At 46.1% G+C, this 17,403-nt stretch overlaps 2 protein-coding genes across 3 annotated transcripts in view; both read right to left on the bottom strand.

The window, feature by feature from the left end:
* Positions 1-394: 394 nt before the first annotated feature.
* On the bottom strand, positions 395-5,725 carry SLC35D3 (solute carrier family 35 member D3). Its single transcript, XM_075087734.1, has 2 exons — positions 5,252-5,725; positions 395-3,988 (listed from the first exon to the last, which is right to left on the bottom strand). The coding sequence occupies exons 1-2, from the start codon at positions 5,685-5,687 to the stop codon at positions 3,159-3,161; spliced, it is 1,266 nt and encodes a 421-aa protein (XP_074943835.1). The 5' UTR covers positions 5,688-5,725; the 3' UTR covers positions 395-3,158.
* Positions 5,726-10,725: 5,000 nt separating this feature from the next.
* The window catches only part of PEX7 (peroxisomal biogenesis factor 7), a 45,109-nt gene continuing 38,431 nt past the window's right edge, over positions 10,726-17,403 (bottom strand). The window contains exon 10 of one of the 2 annotated variants that reach the window (XM_075087733.1): positions 10,726-13,368. In XM_075087733.1, the coding sequence (XP_074943834.1) occupies positions 13,300-13,368 (69 nt within the window). In that variant the 3' untranslated portion in view covers positions 10,726-13,299. The remainder of the gene's footprint in view (positions 13,369-17,403) is intronic. The other variant, XR_012659664.1, reaches the window with a different exon arrangement.

The raw sequence follows: 17,403 nt of genomic DNA, 5'->3' as shown, positions 1-17,403 counted from the left end.
GCTGGTAATACAAATACTTAACACTGTAAGAAAAAATCTATATTAAATCCTTTAATAATGCAATGATTTCGTAATATAACTATTAAAAATGAGCATCATCTTATTATTATTTATTCCAAAGTTACAGCAGTTACACTAGTGACACTAAATCATCTTAAATATATATCCAAAGAAATCACTGCTGAGAGCCAGAGAAACTTCAAGCTGTACAGAGGACTCAGCCACTTCAGATTCCTGTGTTCCTTTGTCTGTCCTCAGTCCCTCTGTCCATGACAGTATTTATAGTGTGTGGTCACATGTTGAGGAAACTTGGATGGTACAAAGGCGCAAGAATAACTATAAATGAACCAAAAATAAGCACCCCGGAGTAGCAACAATAAGAAAACCAGAAGGCTTTTGGAAAGCAGTGCATTTTATTCCCACATCTCATTCTGCAGTCTTCCGCTGATGCTATTAAAATACCTCAGCACGAGGCAGTAGTTTTATTTTATTGTGCGACAGTCTCTCTTACTGAAAAAGTGGATTGCGTTTGCCAAATTCCCGTTCTAATTTAGGGAATTTACAGGTATAAACAGAATACAATATGATCACATTTCGACTATACATGCAAATGTACCACACCATAACAGCAGCTTTTTTAACAGTCAAAACTGTTAGAATTTTTGCAAGTTTCTACTAATATTTCAAAAACAGTAAGCGGCAAAACATTGAACTCCCCCAGGAAAAAGTCCTGCAACAAGAATCCAGGGAGAAAGCTTTCCGCAGCATGTGCCAAACATGGAGTGTACGCTATGGGATCTAAGACTGGCATCCAGATGGTAAAAAGATTCACATTTCTTGTGGACAGAAAACTCTGAGCACAGTGAGGACCGATTGGAAATATGGGTTTCTTTTCAGCCATCTGTATGATTACAATGCAGTTCAATATCGTAATGAGTTCAGTAATACAGCAACTATAACTCATAGGCGCAAACTTCTTTAGTCTAGGAAGCATTTGTAAAACTAACAAAACTCCTGTTTATGTTAGCCTCTGAACAACAAATAGTGCTTTTATTTAAAAAAATGCCACGTGGAGCTTGAACAGAAAGTAAATGCATTTTGGCATACAGCCAGTATCTCTCAAATCTTAAACACAAGCTACACATACCGTGTGATGTACAGATCTCCGTGCCCCATCCACCAGCTCAGCAATGACAGGCTTTTACCCTGAATGTCTTTATAACCATCTCTTTCAAAATTCATAGGTGATGCCAGGTCACCCAATTTCTGTACTCACTCAGAAAACATACAATGTTTCTGCCTGCATTTATTGACAAGAATCTAAAGCTCCCCCAGAGATCAGTTTTGCAAATATTCCCTGCTGGGTAAATTGCTCATTTCAGATTTCACTGCTGAACATGCTGTGAGGCTAATGCTGCCTGCTTGGCTTGAGAAGGCATTGGGCTAGGCACTGATTAATTAGGGCTGTGGGAATAATTGATTTTCAGTTCAGTGGCTTAATAAATAACAACAACAGCAATATTAATAACAATAATAACAACAACAACAAACTTGGCTCATTTTTTCAGATGATAACAACTTGCTTCAGCCTGTGGTCAAGATGGCCTGATAGTTGGGGCACCCTTTTGGGATGAAGAAGACTCAGAGTCAAACCTCGTCTCTGCCTAGTTCTCAGCAAAGGTTTGACCTGAAGACTCCCATCTCCCAAAAGGGTATCCCCAGGCTAAGAAATACTCAACTGCTTGTTTCCCCAGTCTTTCATGTTAAATGTATGTGGTACAAAATATTAGCATGTTCAGTAGAGGCCCTGCTGGAGCGCCTGCTCCCAGCTTCCCACAGGAGCACGGGAAGGGCCAGGATGGAGAGGCAGCATTGCCCTCACAGCCCACAGGGACAGTCTGGGCACAGGGGAGCAGCTCCCACCAAAGCCATGGACGTCTCGGTGCCAAGCACACGGAGCATCCTGGCCCGTGAGTGCTCAGCCATGCGATCAGCAGGAGCTCACTGCAGCTCCCTGCCTGCCTGCCCACACTCCTCCACGGGACACCACAGCGCAGGGGAACAGCAAGGGCTGATATGCATGAAGCCATAACCCAACAGGCGGCCAGAAGACAGCAAAACTGTCCTGCAAAGGCAATCCTGGGAACTCCAGCAGAGGTGGTGTCCCCAGTTCTATCAGCCTGTACTTCTGAGAGACTGAGATGGAGAGGACACCTGGGTTCCGGGCCAGGCTCTGATTCACCTGACTTTAGGGAACAAGGAGGGGGTAGCACAAGGCACGCACTGTCTCCCGATTTTTTTAATAGCCCTCCCAAATGAAATCACTACGGTCCAACATTTCCAATCCCTTTTATTTGTGTCAGACTAATATTCCCAATGCCACAGGTAGTTAAAGCTCACAGAAAAACATCCTTCTTTTGCTGACCACAGCTTCTCAAAAGTTCCGATCTGTTTCTGCTCTCATGTACACCACCATAAGACAGAAGTATTTCTGCTGAAGACACAAACCGCCCAATGTAAACGAGGTCCAAGGCCCAGCCTGGCCACAGAATCAGGGAGAGTTTCAATTCTTCAGTTAAGAGGGTGATTTTACACCAATATAATCAAAGTGGCACAACCCCTGGCTCTGTTGCAATTGTATTGACACAGAGGAGCACATAAAAGTACAGTTAATAGGAGCTTATATATTGCAGGAATATATTTATATTGAGTACCTATAATTGGATGGATACAGATATGGAAGCACACCGACAGAGCCTCCAACTGGTGTTAAAATCACAAGGCTCCAGACGCAAGCTAAGCTACAGGCTACCGCCGTGTCACTGGCACTGCCGACTAACTTACTGGTACTGGTGTCCCCCATGGCCCAGGCTGCTGGGCAAGCACCCCGTGACTTGCCGTTACCCAACTCTCTCTGCATCCACAGCAGAGGACTCGGTACCTTTAGCTGTGGTGGGTCTAAACTGATGTACTGAAAGCAGCTGAAAGCAAGCCCAAAGCATGAGCAAACTCTAACCTTTTGCTTTTTGACAATGAGGTAAAGTCACCCTACATGATTTGGATTTGTCAGCATTGATGTGGAAATGTATGCTCTGCCTTTCCCCTTGTACAGAGAAGCAGGTGTCTGTCCTCACACAATAGGTTTTCAAACCTGGTTTTTAAGGGTTTGGTAGCTCTTCATTTTCTATCAAATAATCCTTCTTTATATAATTAGCACCCCTCACCAACCTCCACACTCCAAGATAGGCATCCTTCAGCGAGCTCCTGTTCTCTTTTTGTGTGCCAGTGGCTTTTCCCTGGATCGCTGGTCCCTTGGCAGGTTTCTCAGTGCTGTCCTTCTCTTCCTCTCCACTCTGGCTGGCCCCCGGGGCTGATCCTTCCACTGCTGCTTCCTCAGCCCTCTTCTCCTGGGAAATCGCCTCCATCGCAAACAGTGCTTGGTCCCCAGCCTGTCTTTTCCCCTCCTCTTCTCTTGCTTCTTTCTCCAGGTCCTCGTAATTGCTCTGCCGTCTGGTCTCAATGTACTTGGCCACGCAGTAAGTGATAGACCCCAAGGTGTTGACCACAACACCGGCTATAAATAACTTTGTGGGCTCCACATCATTGAATGCCACCATGCCCACCGTAATGGTTGCTATGCTCTTCACCACCCCTACGAAGCTGGTGGTCACAGCCGAGTTAATGTAAGTGCAGTGAAGGGTGGTAAAGTTCATGGCACAGCTAATCAGGATGCAAGCAATAAAGATGCATACCATGGCAGGGTCCTTCCACCCTGGGAATGACCAGACATTGATGGAATCCATGCTGGCAAAGGAACAGATGATGAGAAAAGGGGTGGCTGAAACAGCGATGGCATACTGAGCTGTCAGGGGTCCGTATTCACTGTCTACACTGGTCTTCTGAATGAGCACCAGGTAGGCGGCATGTATCAGCACGGCCAGCACGCCTGTCACATAGCCCATAGCATCCCCGGTCAGGTCACCAGCTCCTGTCGGGAGAAACACAGAGAGAAACAAGCATGGTTTTTGCATGCGAGACATAAAGAGAGCATCGTTTGGGGTTGGGGGATGTTTAAGAAACAGGCACCAGTGCCCTTCCCATAACTCCTAGGATTTGTTGTGCTTTTCCCAAGGCTGGACACACTTACCTCCCAACAGATACATCTTGTGTGTATGTGCACGTGCGCGCACTGTAAACCTATTGAATGTCATCCACTCTCCCCCTAAATCCCGCAGCCAAAATCAGATTGCGTTCTCCCTATTTTGAAGACACTACAGAGATCTGCAGCTGAAATTGCACATACGCACAGCAACGCTGGGCATCCTCCTGCCGGTGCGGGCACATACCAGCTCCGGCTGGCCGGGCTGCCCGCCCTCCAGCCTCCCGGCCCTCCTTCAGCCCTCCTCCCAGCAAGGCCAAGCTGTGTGGGGCTCTCACAGGGAGAGCCCCCCTGCTGAGCCCCCAGTCAAGCTGCTTTGCAGATTGAGCGACTCGCTATATGTGTGTGCTCTGTTCCCTGGGACAGGCCCAACCCAGGAGCATTGCACGGCCACACAGAGCCAGCTTTGCCTCCCACCCCACCTGCCCCTCAGCTGGAAATCAACACAGGTAGGGCCCCTGGCCCCACAGGGTTGCAGCTGACCCAAAAGTTTGCACCTACCCCTGCAAGATTGCACTTCCCCCATTTGGGCTGGAGTTGCCCCCAGGGGGTTGCATTTGCCCCCGGAAGATTACACCTACCCCTGTAAGGTTGCACCCACCCCCCGTAAGATCCCACCTCCCTCTGTAGGGTTGCACCTTCCCTAACAGGGTTGCAATAAGGTTGCGCTTACTCCCGTACGGTTGCACCTACGCCCGTAGGTTTACATCGACCCCTACGGGGCAGCACCGACCCCCATGAGGATGCTCCTCTCTCCGTAGGGTCGCACCGAGCCCCGTGAGATTCCACCCGGCACGGCGGGGCTGCATCCGCCCCCGCAAAGTCCCACCTGCCCCCGTAAAGCTGCACCTGCCCCCCGTACGGTTGCGCCTGCCGCAGCGGGGCTGCAGCGGCCGCCCACCCGCGGTTGCAGGCCCCCCGTACCCTCGCACCTTTCCCCCCGGTCCGCCGCCGCCCCGTCCCGTCCCGTCCCGAAGCCCAGCCGGAGCGGCGGGGGCCGCCGGTGCCGAGGAGGCGCCGCCGTCGGGGCGCCCCGTCCCGTCCCGTCCCGCCCCGCCCCTCCGGTGCGGTGGCGGTGGCGGTGCCACTCACCGGCCAGCGCGGCGCCGCAGGTGGTGATGAGGACGGCGACGAGGACGCCGGGCGAGGGCATGCCGTCGCGGAGCACCAGGGCGCCGGTGAGGAGGGTGACGAGGGGCAGGCAGCGCTTGAAGACGACGTACATGGGGAGGCTGAGGCCGCGCAGCGACCAGAGGGTGAGGGTGGACTGCAGCGTGGCCAGGGCGGCCACGGCGGCGAAGGGGCGCGCCAGGCGGGGCCCGAAGGGCGGCAGCGCCGCCAGCCCCCGCCGCCGCAGCGCCTCCAGCCCCAGCGCCGCCGCCGCGCTGCTCAGGCACTGCAGCAGCGTCAGGAAGGCGAAGTGGTAGCGGGCCAGCAGGAACTTCAGCAGGATGTTCAGCGAGCCCGAGCACAGCCCGTGCGCCACCGCCACCGCGACGCCCCGCGCCCGGCCCCGCCACCGGCCCATCCTCCCCGCGCACGGCCCCGCCGCCGGGGCCCGCGGCACTGCCCGGCCACCCGCCGGGGCGGCGGCGGCGGGGGCGGACGGCGACGGGCACGACGATGGGCAGAGGCAGGGGGCGGGCGGAGGTAGGGCGCGCTCCCGGCAGGGCGGCCGCCACCCCGACGTGTGGGTACCCCCCCCCCCCGCGCCGCCCCCGACGTGTATGGCCGCCCACCCCCCCGCGCCGCCCCCGACGTGTCCCCCCTCCTCCCCTGCCCCGCCTGTCCCCTCCCCGCCGCCGCCCCCGGTGTGTCCCCGCGCCAGCCCCAACGCGTCTCCGCCGCCGCTTTCGGTGTTCAGTCGTGTGTCGTGTCCCACCCCCAAGTTCGCCGTCCACCCGGTGTCCTCCCAGCTTCGCCCCGCGGCGTCCCCCGGAGCACGCCCCGGCTCGGGGGGGGGGTGGGGGTGGGAAGCCCCCCAAACCCGGCGGGGCGCGGGCGGTGGCTTTCAGCCAGGGCGGCAAACGCTGTAGGAAAGCCCACGTCTCCCGGGGCGGGGAGGCCAGTGCGAGCCCCCCCGCGCGTGCACAAGGACGGCGGTACCGCTTTTCTCTCCCCAAAAGCGTACGTACTCCCAGGAGAGAGCCCCCACCTTCCCTCCGGCGGCACCCCGCCTCCAGCCCCCCGCTTCCTCGCCCTGGGGTGCCGCCCCCCCCCCCCCCCCCCGGCTCGCCCTGGCTCGCCCCCCTGCTCGCCAAAGGGAGCCCCTTCTCGGGCGGAGGGATGGGAACCTGTTTCCAGCATGGGGACTTCCCTTGAAAGGTCACTAAAAATTGGTAACCACCCCAAGTTTTTGACAGTGATATTTTAAAGTCTGGTGAAGTTCATGTAAGCTCATCCTTTCTCCTGACTTGCCAGATGAAGGCTTTAATAGGAGGCTGCAACAGATCACCTCGACTCAAAGGAGAAGCAAAAGCAGTTTCTCGCAGATAACTGGTCCTTTCCTGCCCCCTGCAGTGTCAGGCAACGTAAGGGGTTAAAAACTATACTTTTATTCGGAGCTGCCTTACAGTCTTAAGCCTTCATTTAACGTCATACACGTTAGGTCTCTCTCATGAGCAGTTAGGACTACCTTTCACCCATCAATATGAGATTAGCAACGTTATTCTTTATTTTAAACAAAACCAGCCTCTCCCTCTCTCCACGGGAATGGTATTATTAAAAAACAGCTTTGGGGAAAATGGCACACTTGACTCCCAAAGCTTGTTTTTGGAAGACTTCCCATAAAAAGAGTGGACCAGACCATGACAAGCACCCCCAGTTCTGGTGGGCTTGTACGGAATTCAGCACAAGCACAGCATGCATTTCAGCAGTAGCAAAAAGGCACAAGTATTTCTCTGTGCGATTTCTGCAGAAAAATGTTACGTTTCAGTCTTGGCTCAGTCCATAGGCCTCACTAGACATCCCCAGCTTCCAAAGCCAGCTATACTTCCCAGTCATCACACTGGAAACTCTTATTAGAAAGTACAGCTCGGTGTTCGGGTCAGACCTCTAGCACTCGCAGAAAAGGAGTGCTGAAGCCAAGAGCTCTCAGCAAGGGCCAGGCAGGCGTTAGGACTGCCAGGCAAGCGAGCGCGCATGAAATGACCCCGCTAGTGAGGAGGCGCGGCAGGAAAACCTGGGCTCGTCATCCGACCCAAGAGAAGCTGTGTGTGCCCGGGATTACTGCTGCAGTAAGGGGCCCTCCGTGGTCGTGGGGATCAGTTGCACCAACTGATGTGTTATAAACTTCCTGGGTTATAGCTAGCAGTGGAGCTGGTACAGGCAGCGCAAGGAGGCAGGGCAAGGTTTATAAAATGGAACAACGGAGGTACACATTAAGGTATGACTATTTGAAGATGAGATTCTGTAATGAAGGAGAGGAACCATGGGTCCCGCTGAAATTAAACAACAGAGGTAAACCAGAGGAAGAATACTATTATCCTCTAAGCAAAGAGTATAGGAACTTCTTTTCAGTCATTGGGGTAAATGTGAGTGGAGACAGAAGCGATGTTTGGAAAGCTAACCTGCAGTCTGCCTCCAGAAGCCAGGAGCTGAGTGCAAGCCTGTGTTGCACTCCAGCGCCGTCGGCCGTGCTTGTCCAGGAGGCCAGCAGCCGCTGCCGACTCTGCCCGTGACTGATGCAGACATAGCAGTCCTTCCCCCTACTTTTTGAAACACGTTCCTGGTTAAATATTCTTTCTCACCAGAGGCTGCCTCCAGCTTGCCTTACTTTAACTTTTCAATCTTCAATTTATTAATGTATTTATCAAGCTACTGTTCTTGCTCCCTTTCTTGCCTTGCCTTTTCTTATCTTCCTTCCTTTCCCTGTTCCCACTACAGAGCCTGGCATTAATGCAAGAACAAGGCTGACTTCTTGAGGACCAGTGTAATACTCACCTGACTTCAAACTGCAGCTCCGCTTTTCCTCCTTCACCTCTTTTCTTCATCTTTACAGGATCTATAGCATTTTCCTGATATCTACTATTTTAAATTGGCTTTTCCTCTTTTGTCCCCAAGTGTTCCCTAATTTTTTGCCACAATAGTTTATTTTCCATTTTGTTCTCTCTCTTTTTCTCACCAAGGCAGTAGTATTTTAATATTCTTTTTAAATGCAAATCTTTAGTTTTAATAATATTTTAGTACTTACATTTCTATTGATGAAAAGCTCCACTGACTGAAATATTAAAACACTGAAAATACCCAGGACTCTGTGTGTATTCCTCCTTAAAAGGTCCGAGAGAAATACCTATCTGAATTTCTCAGGTTACCTCATTCACAAAAGCCACAGATGTGATCAGGGTACTTGGAAGTTTAATCTTTGCTAACTCAGGGTGGGAAGAAAGCATGCACCAAAACCCAGAATTTTTCAGGCAAAATGACGTGCCAGTTGTGGTCACCACCCTGGTGTCACGGGGCACCCCACCTCAGCGGCCTTCCCCCACTTCATCAGCTGCACTGCAGCATAACATGTAAACTCACAGTTAAGCGGCCTGGAATATTAAGGCATAAAAATGTTGAAACTCTCATTTAAACTTACTGGAGACCGAGTCTGGCTTCAAAACCCACTGAAGAACTGTGCCAATGCATTTATACCAGCCTCCATTTGGACTCATCCCAAGCCCACACAGAGCACAATTTAAAGGAACGTGTGGATCGCTGTGACAGGGTTTGCACATGGGAGGAAAAAAACCCTCCTTCTGCCAAATAAGTGCAGATGGAAAAAAATCTAATCGTGCTTTCTGGAAATACTGTTGTAATTGGGAGTCCACTTAAGTGCAACCTCTGGAAGAAACAATTTTGTCCCCTCACCAGTAAAATAATCACTAGTGAAGAGACTCTGACATTGCAGAGGATCAGGCTGCAAGCCTGCACCGGGGGCTAAATACTTCCCTGATTGAAAGAGAAAAACAAGCATATAAGGAGGAATGGAATGGAATGGGACAGGACTATTTCAGTGGGAAGGGACCTGCAATGACCACCTAGTCCAACTGCCTGACCACTTCAGGGCTGACCAAAAGTTAAAGCCTGTTGTCAAGGGCAATGTCCAAATGCCTCTCAAACGCTGACAGGCTTGGGGCATCGACCACCTCTCTAGAAAGCCTGTTCCAGTGTCTGACCACCCTCTCAGTAAAGAAATGCTTCCTAATGTCCAGTCTAAACCTCCCCTGGTGCAGCTCCGAACCATTCCTACGTGTCCTATCGCTGGATATGAGGGATAAGAGATCAGCACCTCCCTCTCCACGTCCCCTCCTCAGGAAGCTGCAGCGAGCAGTAAGGTTGCCCCTCAGTCCTTGGCTGCTCCTCATACGACATGCCTTCCAGCCCTTTCATCAGCTTTGTTGCCCTCCTCCGGGCGCATTCAAGGACCTTCACATCCTTCCTAAATTGTGGGTCCCTGCACTGCACACAGTACTCCAGGTGAGGCAGCACCAAGGCTAAATTTGGGAGCTCAAAATGTCTGTGTCCCAATGACTGTATCCTAACTCTTGGGAGTGACCTGTGTTGCGAGGCCAGCTTCTCTTGCAACATTTCTCATGGTGCTCCTAATTTTAGTCTTGCCAAAACACAGCAAGGAGGTGGTGGAGGGGAAGGTGCTGTCCCTTGCCAAACCAACCCTTTCTCAGCATGGATTCAGGCCAGGCCAGTACTAGTCTCCCACTCTACACTCAGAAGAGACAAGTTCTCCTGCATTTCACTGTGAGAGGATTGTATAAAACAACACAGGGACATTATCTGAGGTAACACTGCAGTGAAGCTACTTCCCTCACGCTAGCTCTTCTTGTGTCCAGAGAGAGCAGTGGGTGCTCTGTTCGTAAGTTGACTCCGTTACAAAATTTTGACCTAGCAGTGGGGCAGAGATCATAGTAACGAACAGCTCTGCGGTTCCTTACAGTAATGAGATTATTATGATGCCTTAAGGTACAACGACATAGGTGAGAAAAAAAAATGTGGAGCAAACTGGTGTCAAATTCCTAAGGGCATCACTTTTTAAATGGTTTCTTGGATGAAAATGATAAATATCTATATAAAATAATTAATGGACAGTTTGCTTTAATTGGGGTCCAATGCAACCATGAGGTGTATAGGCAGTGTTGTGCGAGTTGCAACCATGCTCCTTCACATGACCCTGAGCACATTCAAGACTGAACAGTGCTACTGAAAGGCTTGGTACACCCATGCCTCTGCAGCAGAGTTTGAGGCCAGCACTGTATTTGACTAAAAGAAAGAGATCACTTGTCTCTGACATGTAGTCTGCACAAGCATACACAAAGAATCATTTAAAATAGCTTTTCTTTATCAAAATGCAGGGCTGGTGAGACACAGAGCTAGGCAAAGTTGCATGAAGTATGGTCTCTAAAAGCACAGAGGAAAAATGTGACTGTCACGCTGTATTCATACAAGACATAAACCATGATTACAATACTCTTTACTTACAAGATATTCTCAGTATCTTTCAGCGCATTTACTTTTTGATCAATGTTTCTTAATTGGGGAAGCGAATACAAGAGTGTAGCCAAAGATACTGTGTGCAGTTAATTTAATAGCATTGTAGAACAGCAAATCCACCCCTTTAGAGCACGATTATCAATACGTTTCTTGAACCAAGGAAAAACTTATGGGCTCCCATAAAACAAAATCTTCCACGGGAGCAAGTTTAAAAGTAGAACATGTTACATCTTTAAGACTGCTGGCATTAAAGGCCTGTTTCAGATCAGAAGCTAGTATTATGGTCATAAAATAAAAAGTATTTATTTAAAATAATTACAGCAAACAGTCCCTGAGAATTAAGAATCAGCAACAACTACTGCCAGACTGGTTTCTTCTGTTACAGTGCAAATCTGTTACAGCACATTCTCTCCATGGAAAGACCACGCAGAAAGATTAAAGGCCACAGTTTTTATTTACTATGTGCATCTTCTGGATGCGCTTGTTTTTCAAGAAAACTAAATCTGGATGCAGCAACCCTCAGCACTGAAGCTAAGCAGGATGTGAGGGGAAAGAAGGCAGTTAAGAAGGTTTAATCCATGTGTTGAGTGTGCAGGTTCAGAATTCCATTTTTTACCTCCCCTGTGCTAGGTTTTCTGAATTTGCCCTTCCAACTGACAGGCTATGGCAGCATTCTGGAACATCCCCCTCCCCCCAGAAACATACATATAAGATATATACCCAGCACCAAAATGTTCCACTCGCTCATACAAGTAACGTGTAGGCTAAGCAGAAAAGGGAGATAAAGCAAAAGAGTGGATTAACTATTAAGGTTGAAATACTCAATTTTAATGCCTAAAATCAGTTTTTATGGCCCCATGGCATTACTGAAAGCTGTACGCAGCACAACTTTATTGTTGCATCACTCCTCAGCACACAGAATTAAAGTGCAGCAAACATTTGGAATTTGGTGCAACACACTGTTACAAGAAAAAGAAAATCTACTTTTGTTATTAATTCAGCTCAAGATGGCGGCATTTTGGGTCAGTTTGCACTGACCCAGACACACATAAGATCCTAGTAGGATCCAAATTCTCATGTTGTAGAAGAGGTTTCCTTCTTTCTTGCCCTAACACCAAATCAACATATGCTTATCTCCCCATAGCTACCCGCAAGTTCCCTGGCTCTTTCTCCAAGATAGCGCAATCATTCCTTCCTTGCAACTCGCAAGTCTTGGCTCCACTGAATCCTTTTGTTAATTTCTTCAAAACATCCAGCGGATCTGGCAGTGTCTGCTATTGCCTGATGTATGAGTGGTGCAACCCAGAAGTGTTGTTAATAGGAGACTATGAAAACCTGACCAAAGATCTGCAGACTTGACCTGCAGAGTCTTTTGATGGTATGGATTGATGATATGGGGTAGCAGCAGAAGTGAGACAGCTTTAAGAAGGTAATCAACAACAATGACAACAAAGGCTAGCAGGAAACCAGGAGAGAAGTCTAACATATACCAGTGAGAACTGCAGGATTATCACAGTTGGATCCTGAAAGAGCACTCAAAAGAGACTGGAGAAGATAAAAATTGGATGCCCGTTCTTGCCCCAGAAAAACTCAGATGAAAATACCAGCATGTGGGCTGAGGAGTCAAAGTGGGCATGCAAAGCGCTCAACATACCTATAACGTGTTGGGCATATAAGTAAGCATAATAGCTTGGCCACACTAGCTCTTCTATGCTTATGCCACGCAGTTAATCTGCATGTATGTACATTCAACTGGTCTGGACATCAGCTCTCACTTTGGCCAGGCTGTCAGAGGCCCAGAAACACTGAATATATGGCCACATTCCTCTTTCTTCTCTTGGAAGACCTTTCTAAGTGAAAATAGAAGATAAGTCAAATAAAAAAGATGGTTGTCCTATCTCTAAATCTTGAGGTTTGAGATCCAACTAGTGTTGTATGTATTTAATTTTTCCCTAAATATTTTCTCTATCATCAGAGTATCTTTCTGCATGACTTCATCAACTGTTTTACTCATGGAGATCTAAGGGGAAAATGCATGAATATAACCTCTACCGTCTTTGTGAAGCGACAATCAAAAAGGTCAAGTGAATCAGCTGGCTGTAAGCTATGACATTTACTGTCTATCAAGAGTATTTGTCATATTGCACAAGAATATAATGCAACATGAGCCACAGCAAAACATAAAACATAAATGCATCTGAGTGATACAAACCTCAGTTGACATTACAGTACTTTACAGCAAAAAGCCACTTTTTTCTTTTCTATAGTGACGTTATCTCAAAATACACTGCCAGTTACTTTTATTCTTTATAAGGACTGAAAAAAATCAGGCCTCTTCTCTCATCATTAGCTAGACAGATCAAAAATTGTGCTGGTGATTCTACTGTAAAGACACCAGCTCGTATCTGCTACATCCACTCTTCGGCCATTCAGTAGCTGTTGGAACGTTTTGCTGGCTCAAGTACAGTTGACCAGTAAACCAAGCCCTAAAAATCTCCACGTGTTTAAGTGTGCAACACTCCATTCAAGCAGAGTTTTACTTAAAAGGAGACACTAAGATTAGTGACACAGTTGACACTTTAGCACAAGTCTGGTTGTAGGGGAAGAGAGAAAGGCTCCTGGTGTGTCAGATCCTCCTCACTTTCTCTCTAGACAGGAACTGCCAGACACGATGGAGTGTAGATCTTGATTAGCTCATCCCAAGCACAGTCCACCACCTACAAAGTAAACCAAAATCTATTTAGATCCTTCATAAGTGTCATTTTTACAAAAATCAGAAGAAACTTAGAAGAAATGAATGCATATTGTGGAGTTAATGCTGGTTGGTGCTCTGATTTACAATGCTTCAAAATTATATAATAATGCAGTTGGTTTAGATTTGTTTTTTAAAACTTTGTCTTAACTTTACTGAGGTGCATGAAAATTCACAATCTCCTATTTTTCATACTCCCCATGAGGAAAGCGGGGAAAGCTTTGGGTTTCAACTGATTGTTCCAAATAGGCTAAATAACATAACTGAGAATAAAATGAAGGAAGGACACACAGAAGTCCAGACCTTGTGGTATTTCTTCTCTTTACAGGTCTCAGGACCCTTTGACCACAATATCTAAACACTTCATGAACAAATCTGAACAACTGTCTTATACTTGCAGGTAGGGAAAATTGTGGTAGATATTTTCCTAATGGAGAGCTGAGGAATGGAAAAACAAAGAAGTTGACCAAAATGACACAGGAAGTTTCTTGAAGAATTAAGCCAGAACTTCAGTCTCACACTGATAAGCTATGAGATCACTGTATTGTCTTTTGTTGAGGAGATGTATATTTAATGAGCATTGAGAACTGGGGGGGGTCATGGTGTTGCTTCAAGCACTACCTAGACCCCATCTGATGAGACGTGATGCCACTTGTGCCAATGGTATCTTGTAAACACAGCAACTGATTCCAGTATAACTGAAACTTTTCTGAATTGCAAGTCCCAAGCTCTATTCTCAGTGCAGGTTTGAACCTAAAATCACTAAACCAGAAGATTAACCTAATTCTACAGCATTAAAAGATTTTAATAAATAACAAGATTCCACAGAAGATGACTACAGAATGCATTAGGTTTGAAAATTATTTGATAATGCACTTCAGAGTCTTTAACAAAGTAAAAGGGTTAACCACACTGACAATTACTCAAGTAGATGATCTATAATATATATTCACAAAATACTGTGGGAGACAAGACCTAAGGTAAAGGGAAGAAGAAAGAAGAGAGCTGAATAGAAAAAGCTGACGAGCACCACAAATGTATGCCAGTAAATCTGGCTGAATCCATCTTGCATTATCTTTACAATGTCCTTTCCAGTTGGGATCACAAAGGATACAGTATTGGATCCTCTGCACAACACACTTCCTTCTGCTGCAGGCTGCAATTCCTGTTCTCTTCTAGAGCCAGAATGAACAGCTGCACACTAAAATTTGGAAATCCAACTTCAATATTTGATTTTGGACTATAATTAGCCCATTTGTGTTTACTATATTGCAGTATTATTCATTTTTATTGCTTCCTTAGCTGGTTCTGCTTAGTTATTTGAAGTGCTTTCCACATACATTTAAACGGATCAAAAAATCTCTTGACGATGTGCCTGTCTATTCATACAACGTAATAGGGCTTTGTGTAATACAATGTTCTGCTGCATTGCAGTCCCCCAAATCATACCAAAAAGAAAATTTGAGTTCTCCACTAAATGCTATGTAGAAACTGGCAATCACATAAAACACAGGGTTTTTTTAATAGCCTCCACAGCTCTGGATCAATATCTGTATTTCTGTAGGGAACACTTTCTACTTTCATAAAGCAACAAGAAACAGAGATAACATTTGGAAAAAATCCCATGGGAATTCCCACCTGTTATCAATGTAATTAGCATCCTTGAAGTAGCCTCTGAACAAATATAGTTATAGAACCATTTAATCTAGCAACACTAAAAATAAATAGGGGATATTAAAAGGAAGTTTGAAAAGGATCACTTGCAGTAATTTGCCCAACTCATTGACTTAATGATAGCACATGAAAGATGAAAACACAACCAGCAAACAAAAGGAGTATAAAAGCTACAGCAAATAACAGCGTATCAAGTTCTCCTGTGCAGCAGGAAGTCTATAATGGAATACTGATATCAGAAACCTTGATGAAAATACACATGCAAAGAACAGCAAACAGGTATGTATGGCAAACTGGAACACTACAGCATTACAAAATGCAATAGCATTTCCATATCTCCATACTTTCTTCAAATTATGGCCAAGACTGTAAGAGAAAGAGGACAACTGTAAGCTAACAGTGCGGCAGCCAGCATTAACTGATGGGCCGCTGCTATGTGCCCCTTTGTAATAGCTCATAGATTATCACTGCCTCAGATACAAATTACTAAAATGAAACCTGGGATAAAGACAAGTACCTGTTCATGCAGCTACTGCATCAGTTTACAAACTGTCTCCTTTAATTTTGCCTTTTTTCTTATGATCTGACTTATGCAATGGTCTTATGACCACTGTATGCCTTTCCCCAGAAGAGGAGAACATAGGGTGTTGAATATAAGTGCTTAGAAATGCCAGCTCTCATGTGACATATGAACATTTTTAATACAGACTTCAAAGCACTTTAGCTATTTAATAAACTACATGCTACTTAATTTAAATATTAAAATAACAACAGGAATTGGGATGAGGGCTGATCCCACACACTACAGTAAACAAATACAGCATTAAAAAAGCCATAAGTTCCTAGAGTTTATATTTTGCTCAATGAGATGATGTCGCTAACAGGCAGAGAAAATCCTCCTCTGGTAGGATGAAGGATAAAGGAAAACTGAGAACGGACTCACACATTATGAGCGTACCTGATAAAAGTCCTCGCCATTAGAACATGAAAGCAGGGAGGTTTGTCTTTCTGTGAAAATGTCTACTGTCCTGAGGACAAATTTTATTCTCAGATTGAAACAAATCTCACCAATTTCATTATTTAGAGCGTGCATGATTTGCATTTTTTTTAAAGCTGACATGCAAACAGTAGAATACAGTTTATTTCATTTGCAAAGGACTGTATAAATTATAATATCCTTATACTACTGAACATTTTGGGCACCCATATGCCATGCAATGTTCATTATCATTTATGAATACTAAATTGCTCTTGTAACTACAGAATAGAAGTTGCTATAGTAGAAATTTAACTATCAGAAATTGCACGGAAAAGGAGAATAACTAGAGCTTAATTGTAAAACAAGAATATTCTATCTAACACTGACTGGTAAATTATATCAAGAAATAACACAAACAGAAAAAGCATTCTAAACCTGGTAATTTTAATTATAACTAAAAGGTATATGGGACAAAGGCAGTCTAGCAAAATGCCATATACTACTTGCCTCTAATGCATTTATTTCAGTAGCAAAATTGCCGTACTAGCATATATGCTAGGGGTACTGTACTGTTATTACTGCAGTATAAACATCATGCCAAGTTATCTGCCAGTAGAGATTTAAGCAAGTCTATTTGAAGCACATAAAATAGGCATCACTGTATTTCCCCTTCAAGTAAAGCCAAAAAGCAAGCAAACAAATGAAAAACTGCAGTCATCACAGGAAGCTGATCACTTGACTAGAAATTCGTAGTTTAACTCAAAGGAAACAGCTATCCTGTATTTTACTGAAGTGTTTATTCTTGTCCCAGAGTATAACAACATTTCCCACCAACTGATTTAATATTGACATCCATTCATTTTTCAAAGCCATTTCCATTGACTCGCTAACTGATTTACTCCTCTGACAGGCCCTCTGTTTCCTATTCATCACAATCATCTTGCTTTGCAATAGACTTAGACCTTTTCCAGCACCCGAGGGCAATCCATTCAGTCTAGTACAATTACCTGCATGACATTCTGCCTCTTGACTCTTCAGAGGAAGCAAAAAACCGAGAGAGATCTTGCAAGTTAATAGCTAACTTTTTTCAATATTCGAAGGTGTAATAAACCCCCAAGCCCTAACCAAGACTAAATATATTCAAAAGAACAACTAACAACTTTGAGTTCAGGACCCCTTCATGAAGGGGTTTAATCAGAAGAAAGTACAGACCTCTCCAGATTAGTATTTCTGGAAGTATCTTGGTGCCACTCAGCTTCCAGAGTGCTCATAGTAAGTCATGGGATAATACGCAAATGTGTCTGAGAGTGACCCATTTCTCAGTTTTTCTCCATCCCATCCCATTTT

Source organism: Phalacrocorax aristotelis, chromosome 3 (assembly GCF_949628215.1).
Source record: "Phalacrocorax aristotelis chromosome 3, bGulAri2.1, whole genome shotgun sequence".
Taxonomy (NCBI): domain Eukaryota; kingdom Metazoa; phylum Chordata; class Aves; order Suliformes; family Phalacrocoracidae; genus Phalacrocorax; species Phalacrocorax aristotelis.
This window is presented reverse-complemented; position numbering and strand designations above follow the sequence as displayed.

What these genes read in the sequence shown, in the direction of transcription:
- SLC35D3 (XM_075087734.1), bottom strand. Translation starts at nt 5,687, where the DNA reads ATGGGCCGGTGGCGGGGCCGGGCGCGGGGCGTCGCGGTGGCGGTGGCG. An exon ending in CTGCGGCGCCGCGCTGGCCG is followed by an intron (nt 3,989 to 5,251) that starts GTGAGTGGCACC and finishes TTCTCCCGACAG; the next exon opens with GAGCTGGTGACCTGACCGGG.